The sequence below is a fragment of the Pygoscelis adeliae genome, unplaced genomic scaffold (assembly GCF_000699105.1).
Source record: "Pygoscelis adeliae isolate BGI_AS28 unplaced genomic scaffold, ASM69910v1 Scaffold50, whole genome shotgun sequence".
Lineage (NCBI taxonomy): Eukaryota > Metazoa > Chordata > Aves > Sphenisciformes > Spheniscidae > Pygoscelis > Pygoscelis adeliae.
In genome coordinates, this window is record NW_008823963.1 from 398363 (window position 1) to 406719 (window position 8357).

The 8357-nt window shown below is 43.0% G+C and overlaps 1 protein-coding gene across 1 annotated transcript in view; it reads right to left on the reverse strand.

The window, feature by feature from the left end:
- Positions 1-7522: 7522 nt before the first annotated feature.
- The window catches only part of TMEM131 (transmembrane protein 131), a 78603-nt gene continuing 77768 nt past the window's right edge, over positions 7523-8357 (reverse strand). Inside the window, 2 exon segments of the mRNA XM_009323751.1 lie at positions 7523-8273; positions 8275-8357. The exon segment at positions 8275-8357 is cut by the window's right edge and continues 18 nt beyond it. Coding sequence (XP_009322026.1) covers positions 8202-8273; positions 8275-8357 — 155 coding nt within the window. The 3' untranslated portion in view covers positions 7523-8201.

Sequence of the window (8357 nt, forward strand, 5' to 3'; positions counted from 1 at the left end):
TCCTCTCTGTCATGATGTTCACCAGAGTGCAGCACCAGCAGGCACAGGACATTCCAGCACGTCCCCTCACAGTGCTGCGCATGTGAGGTTATACAGCAGTTAGTCATGCTAACCTATGGGCTTCTCAAGCCTAAAGTAGGAGGCCCAGCAGGGCAGGCATGGCTTGTCCAAGATCACTAACTCCTCGAATACAACATCTTCCGCAAGGCTCCCAATACAACCTGGAAAAGAGCAGGGCTGCGGCAGGGCTTTGATGTTGAAACTAGGTAGTGGGACAGAATGAACAATAAGAACTGAAATACTCAGAGGGGAGAGAATGCGGACCCCTGGAAAAAAGCTCAGCAAAGGTCTTTCTCAAGGATAAATTGAACTGAAAGACTGGGGAGGAGGGCAGAAACCAATGTGTTGGGGATTTGAACAGAAATACAAAACAACTGCATAAAATTCCTCAAGTAGGGGTGTAGAAATGAGTTGTAAAAAGTTCTGTGCGAATTGGAGGAGCTGAGTTTCTTGAACATGTACAAAACATCACAGGTTAGAAGGATTCAATATTGGGGAAATAATTTTGTTAGGTGAGCAGATATAGAAGAAAAGATACTGAAAGCATGTAGAAGGGGAAAGTGGTTCATTTGTAGATAGTTTGATGAAAGAAATATTAAAATAAATAGTTTGATTGCATTAGGCTTGTCTGGCACGTTGTGATACTATGCTTGAAGAGAAGTAAAAGCCTGATATGACTAACAGGGTGCCCCAATTTGTGGGCTTTCACCATTGAACTGCAAGAACTTTCCAGTTCCTCTTGCTTTAGGATTTTTGGCACATCACTGCTGAGGAATGATAGCTGTATAGACTGGTGGTGGGGAAAGTAGTGTTAATTTTCCCAATGTAGAACTCGTTAAAGCAAAATGCTACTACTGTAGCTGAGATTTTTTTTCAAGGATTCAGGAAAAATCATAGAGGAAATTTTAAGGCCAGCTGACGCTGCTGTGATGGCCTGAATGCTGTCAGTAGCCACGGAGGGGTGCTGTTTATCTAAATAGTAGGACTCTCATTCTTCACTTGCAGAGAGAGGAAATTACATTACTTAAATTTATTGAGTTAGGGGAAGTGTTTTCCAGTTTGCTGATTTAATCAGAACTCCTGAAAGCCTACCGGGTTTTTTTTTCCCCATGGGTTAATATTGCTGTATAGACCAAATCAGTGACTTTTCACAAGGAGGCTCTATCTAAAAACAAAGCCAGCACAGTTAAATAGTGCCCATTTTCTGAAGCTCTCCGGTGCCGAACCTTCTGACTTCAGCAATATTCACTTTCTATTGTTCTAATAACTGCATCATACGGATTTTTGCATGCGGTTGATTGATGCAAGGGCAATAAGTCAGCACATAATGCGCTTCACTCTCATTTCATGTGCCTGGAACCATGGGTTCAACTCATGGCCAGTGCCCAGGTCCCACATTTGCACATCTGAGACTAAGCTCTGCATAACAGTGAGACATTCTGTGTGCCACTTGTTGTAGCATGGATGTTTGCTTTCTGTTTGAGCTGTGATGAGTTACCCGTTTGGAGCATGTCTTTAGACTTTTGAGTTCAGCTGCTTCAAACAAAGGAACCCTCTTTTATCCTGCCTTTCCTCCCTCCCTTCCACACACATACATTAAATCTGAATTTGTCACTAACTTTCTAAATGTAGCTAAACTGTTTTATTCCTTGTGTCTTCCGCCCCCCCCCCCCCCCCCCACCTCCTCCTTTTTAGTATTTCACAGTATTAAGATACTCCATTCTGCCATGGCCTTTGCTTAGTTTAACTGAAGCATTAAGGCATTACTGATGTTTTCTTAAGTTCTGTTGATTTTTACACCCCACCCCTCCCTCAAATTGGAGGCCGAGTCTTCAGCCACAGAACAGAATTTGGCAGGCAGGCAAATGAGTGCAAGGTTTGGCAGTTAGACCTGCATCAGAAGCTCATAGGAAAAAAATTCTGTGTTGCTGGTTTGGAACGAGACGTAAGTGAATATTCCTTGAAATTACTGTTGTCTGAAAAGGTTTCTAGTTTATACAGCACAACAGGAATTTCCCTGTGAGCTGTAAGCTGAGTCACACCCATTTAATGTAGAATGTTGCGTAGTTTTTAGGGACTTCCTTCATTCTTCGTTGCCAAACTCTTCAATATCGGCAGAATTTTGCTGGTAACTAACTTGACTGCTAAGGACAGGCTATACCAGGAGGATGTGTGATGTAAAGCTGAAGGGACTAAAAGTCCTTTCCCCTTCCAGAAAGCCAACAACAGCCAGTGAAGGAGCATACCAAGGAACATTTTAGTCTCTCGTCTGATTCCAGCTTCTGTTTCCCTCTTGCGAGGCAGTGAGCCATCCTCCCTAGCTTCTGTTGTCTTCTACACTGCCATAAAGCAGGTTAGCGTCCTCTCTCCAGTGAGTATTGTCTTCCCTGAAAATAACTCCAGAATGGGCCAGTGAGTGTTACTGGGCGAGGCAGAAGCTGCTCCAGGTGCTCGCCTTCCCAGTGCACTTGCTTCCCAGCGAGTTCCTTACAACTAAGCCAAAACACCACAGGTGACGTCATCCTGCCGTGGACCCATACCAAAAAATGCCCAGGCAACTTTCCAGAATAGCTCATTTTGGGGAATATTTTATTAGCTCCAGAATTGTAAAATGGACACCCCATACCTCCTTCCTAGAGGTATCTCTCCCCCCCTGCCCCACCCCAGCCAATACCTTTTGTCTCTTGTAGGATGCAAGACTCCAGATCCCCTGTCTTGTTTAGGGCAAGTAATCGAACAGCGATTTTTCACAGCTTGCAAGAGAGTCCGGCTCGGACTCCAGGACAGTCTGTTTGCTTCACCTCTTCTAAGTAGTCTCTTGCATGTATCCCATGTGAATCCTGTTATTGCAGTGCTAGAACGTCCCACTCACTTCCCACTGCCACTCATTAACTGCTTGGGTGTTATCTTGTAAAACCTCAGAAGAGACTGAGCGTACTTCCCCCTCCAAGATCCCATATTATCCAGTGTTAATGACACTCTGACTGAAACATTTGCTTCACAGTAGGCAGATAGAGAGTGACGTCGGGTCTCAGATATAGGGTGCCTCCTGAAGGACCACTATTTGGTGATCCTAGTGTGAAAAAAAAACACCTCAAGGAGGTTTCCTTAGGAAGTGGCCATAATATCTTTCTTGACACTTCCCTTCACTTTGTGCATTTGTCTTGGTGCAATGGGATCTGCTGCTTAAGGCCAACTGATGTTTTTGGATCTGAGCAGCCACCTTTACACAGTTCTGTGAAAAAAAGAAGAAAAGAGTTTTGTTCAGGACAGTCCTCATAGCCCAGCAAATATATTGATATTAGGGTTTTCATTGCCTCTTAAGATTTGATTTTATTTTTAGTCCCCCAGAGTTTAGGCTAGCACTTCATTGTATTTTCTCTGGCTCCTGCAGATGCTTGTGGTTTTGCTTTCTGGTTGTTTGATTTCTTCTTTGCTATATAGTTAAAAAAAAAAAAAAGTCATGCCCCACTCACTGCTGGATCACACAGCATCGAAGTAGCGAATTCATAGTAGTAAGTATAGCTAGCAGTTGCCTTCAGAGGGCTGCTGAAGAGCATGCTGATCCCATCATCCTGAAGACTGCTTTAGTATTGATGTGAATAAAGCACTGGTTGAACATAAAGTCCATCCTTGACTGGCGTTAGATGAAAACAGGCACTTGGGCAAAAGAGTTTTGAAGCAGAACCTGTTTAAAATGAGGTGACTGAATGCTCTTCCAGTTGCAGCAATTGTACAGTTTGCTGTACGAAGCTGGGTTACTTCCAATCCCAGCACGTGGCTCTCTTCTAACAAACTGACTCATCGGGAGCTGAAGTCATCATTGTTTCATGAGGCCGAACCACTGAAGCTCAGAAAACTTGCTCATAATTACAGGTTGGGAAAACAGACAAGGCAAAGTCAAAGCTATATTTAGTGTAAAACATCACTCCGGGTGAAATAGTGTCAGTGAAAGACAGCTTCTTACCCCATGGAGGTAAACACTTGTGCACTCTTAATTTTACCTCTCATTGGGTTGGGCAGACAGTTCATGGTCAGCTAGAGTCCAGTGGACAACTTATGATCTGACCGTGACACTCCAGTGTTGAGAATCTGCTGTTTACTCACATTCACATTGCCAGCAGCGTGCCCAGGCAGACAAGAAGGCCAATGGCATCCTGGCCTGTAGCAGAAATAGTGTGGCCAGCAGGAGGAGGGAAGTGATCGTGCGCCTGTACTCAACACTGGTGAGGCCGCACCTCGAATACTGTGTTCAGTTTTGGGCCCCTCACTACAAGAAGGACGTTGAGGTGCTGGAGCGTGTCCAGAGAAGGGCAACGAGGCTGGTGAAGGGTCTGGAGCACAAGTCTTATGAGGAGCGGCTGAGGGAACTGGGGTTGTTTAGCCTGGAGAAAAGGAGGCTGAGGGGAGACCTCATCGCTCTCTACAACTACCTGAAAGGAGGTTGTAGTGAGGTGGGTGTCGGTCTCTTCTCCCAAGTAACAAGCGATAGGACGAGAGGAAATGGCCTCAAGTTGCGCCAGGGGAGGTTTAGATTGGATGTGAGGAAAAATTTCTTTACTGAAAGAGTGGTTAAACATTGGAACAGGCTGCCCAGGGAAGCGGTTGAGTCCCCATCCCTCGAAGTATTTAAAAGACGGGTAGATGAGGTGCTTAGGGACATGGTTTAGTGGGCATGGTGGTGCTGGGTCGACGGTTGGACTCGATGATCTTAGACGTCTTTTCCAACTTTAATGATTCTATGATTCTATGATTCTGCATCCTACGTTATCCTAGAGTTTTCCCCAGTTCGGTACTTGTCTCACAGGGCAGTGGCCACGCTACGCTACGTACCGCTGCTCACAGAGCTGTGGCCAGGGCTGGGCCCAGACCTGTTCATTGGTATGTTGGTTCATTCCCTGTGCCCATATCCATGAAATAAACACTAACTGTCCTTTGACTGGAATTTTATATCCTGTTCTGAGATGGCCCTATACCTAACCAAAATCTCTAATGCCTTTCAAGAACTTTTTGAAATAGGGCTCATGCTAATTAAACAGATTTCACATGTTAGGGCCGTGCTTACCTACTTCAGGCTTTCTGATTTTAAAAACAGGCCAGAAACTTTTCTTTAAAACTTCTTTTAAAGTCTATTTGTTAGAGTTGGCAGACTAGAACTGCCCTTTTGGAGCACCAAAATAATTACCAAAATTAACAGTAATTATTTCTCTTCCTTGCTGGGAACGTTGTATTTGCAGTAGCTTCCAGGTCTGGAAGAAAAGAGCTGACTCATGGTAGTTTGGCCCTGATGCTACTCTGAAGAAATGTTTTAGATTATCAGAAGAGCTGTGAGCTCCCTGGTTTCCAGGACAGCCCATCTTGGAGCGCTTTAAGCTGGTTTTTTTTTCCTCTGGTCTTTTTACTCGAGATGGAACTTCCCTCGTGGTCTGAGCTTCAGTCTTGTTCATTCTGCTTTTGAAAACACAGTCCACCCTTCCTTTTGACCTTACTTCTCCCCGTGTTCTTTTCTCTTAAGCTGTCCTTCCAGAAGGCTGCAACATTTTCAACCCCATCTGGATTTTTGTACAAGACTTTACATGTGCTTTGCCAAAAGCTCGTGTTCTTTTAGTTTCACCTCATCATAAGAGGTCTGTCCTCTCTATTATTCTGTGATGTCTGTGGATGCTTCTGGCTCATCACACCCCGTGCACCCTCCCAGTGTTCACAATTTAAAAAATGTTTTCAATGCATGTAAAGAGTGACCATAAAAGCTGGCAAGCAGACACCTCAGGGAGAAGGCAGCAAAACCCGTGCTGTGCATGTACTCACCATACACAGAGGTTTCTTTAGAAGTACCTAACTTTTGCCCAGATTTTATTTCACCTAAATTCTGTAAATTACAGTTAGGACTTCCTTCTAAGGCAACTCTTTTGCTTTCTTGAACAGCATGAAGGCGCTCTCCAAAATAACCTTTGAGTAGAGGGAAGGAAGATAGGACACTCAGAAGTAGGAATAAGCATAGGATATTTTCCTTATAAATTTGGGGAGAAGGACATGCTTTTTCCTCTCTTGGGAAACTGAAAACTGCGTGTCAAAGATCTTGATAGTTCAGGTTGTTTCATCCCTGGAACTTAGGTAATATTTAATTGGTGCTCAAGAGGAAACTCTTCACAAGCAAGAACTGAGAATATTCTCAAGGCAGCAGAAGTTATTTGCATAACACAAGGGAACGGCTCGCATTTGGGGGGGGGGGGGGAATCTAAATTACTTGTGTGTTGCCTTGTCTTGTTCAAAGCGAAATGTTTTTACAGCAGAAAATTTTTCCTGTCCTCACAACTGCTTAAACCACTGAGGACTATTAGTGTCTCAGAATTCATTTCTGCTTCTACCGTCCATGGAATCAATTCTCATATAAACACCTGCTGGGAAAAAGAGGCAGCACATTAACTTAAGCAGCTTCTTTCACCTTGAAGTTACTGCTAGTTATCTTCCCAAGTTGCACGTACAGAGAAGCAGGCCCTGGCATGTCAGTACCTTAACTACTTCTTCTTTATTTTGCATGCAGTAAGAGACTTGTTTGCCCAGTTACTCGGAAGGAAATTGCATACAAATCCAAGCTGAACATTTCATGACCTTGCATGGTTCTAGAAACACCCAAATTTTAAGAACAAAGGAGTTCCAGCAAGTTCCCGTTTCAGAGATCTGTACCTTCAAGTTTCTGCTGCTGGCAGCAAGAAAACAGCAATCTGAGTTGCAGAGATTTTGTTTATACAATGCAAGCTGGAAAAGTGGTCACTTAGTCTCAATTATTTAACCCTCATATTTTGTTGCATACGATATTCCTTGTGGCATAAAGGTTTTAACTAAAATATAGAGTTCCTACTCTTTTAAAGGGTGATTTCTGATAAAAATCTGCTGCTGTAAGTTTTAAGCAGCACCACTGAGTCACAAGTAAATTTATGTCGCTAGCGTCTGTTAGTGCTTTCTTATAATGGAAGGGTTCATTTTTACCTGGCTTTAGCGCAGATGAATATATATATGTAGTCACTGGGGCTTGTCTTACTGTTAATGAAGGGAAACAGGCACCTTAAAGGGACAGATAAATCATATCTAAAAATAGTAAAGTTCTCGTTCAGACCCATACAAGAACAGCGTTACAAAGATACGGGCACAGCATAAACAGCAGCGTAGCTGCTACTATGCCTGATACTTGGAAACTGAAACAGCATAGATGGTTTTCCAATGTTTTGCTGTCCAGCAAATTTTCAAGTGGGTGGCACTGCGTAACCCTGAAAACAATTTCTAATTCTCCGCTGATACACAAACCCGCTGTTGAGAAGCCAGGTTTCACCTGCAGTGAAGTTTCTGTTAACATAGGCCCTACGTGCAGTAAAGTTTGGCCTGAAGGCTGCCACCGCCAAGTGATTTCATGCACGCACAAATTTAGAAAGTACCAGGAGAACAGAATTGCAGCAGACAGATCTTGAAAAAAGCAGTATTTATTTTAAAGTACAACCCAAAGTTGTATCCGTAAGAAATGCACAAGGTATCTTGTTTCTTCCACAAGTCTTGGCTGTGTGCATTTCAGTTCAACTTAAAAATGCATTCAGGTTTACAAATGTACAAACAGCACAGAAAGTGTATTACAGTCTCAACAGAATGCTCTTACATTCAGCCATTTTGCTCTTAAGGTTTTGTGTTGGTTTTGTTGCCTCTTTTTTTTTTTTTTTTAACATTCTTAGAACCTGTGTTAACAAAGACAGCCTTATTTTAAAAAAATACTCTGCATTTTAGCACAAAGTGCCTTTTGATTTTAAATTAGAACTTGGAGGATAATACTGGAAAAGATTTAAAAACCCAAACCGGTACTTTTCATAAAAGTATTGCATGCCAGGACCGTTTTATAGTTCAAATTGTTTCCTAAATAAAGATGGCAGATGGTAAAATATGAAACCAGTGAAATTGTTCAGATTTACAGGTTTCAGCTGTAGTTGGGATTTGTGACCACACCCAGACTTTTTCAAGCTTATCTGCAATCTCACACTACCATATCGCAGGACAGACTTTAAAAAGGAGCAAGTGATGAAAGCATGACTGGCGAGGGGGGGGCGGGGAAGCAATGACCAGCAACAGCCTGAAAATGATGTTCCAAAAATTTGCATTCAGAATTGTATCATGACCTGGGTAAGAGTTCCTTCCTTTTGCTTAACTTCAGTTTTCATGAGGATAGTGTGAATTAGACCAAGGATCTGAACTTCTTCTTCCAATTGTTGGGCTCCAAATTCTCCAAGGATTGTAGGTCTGCCCCATGTCTTCAG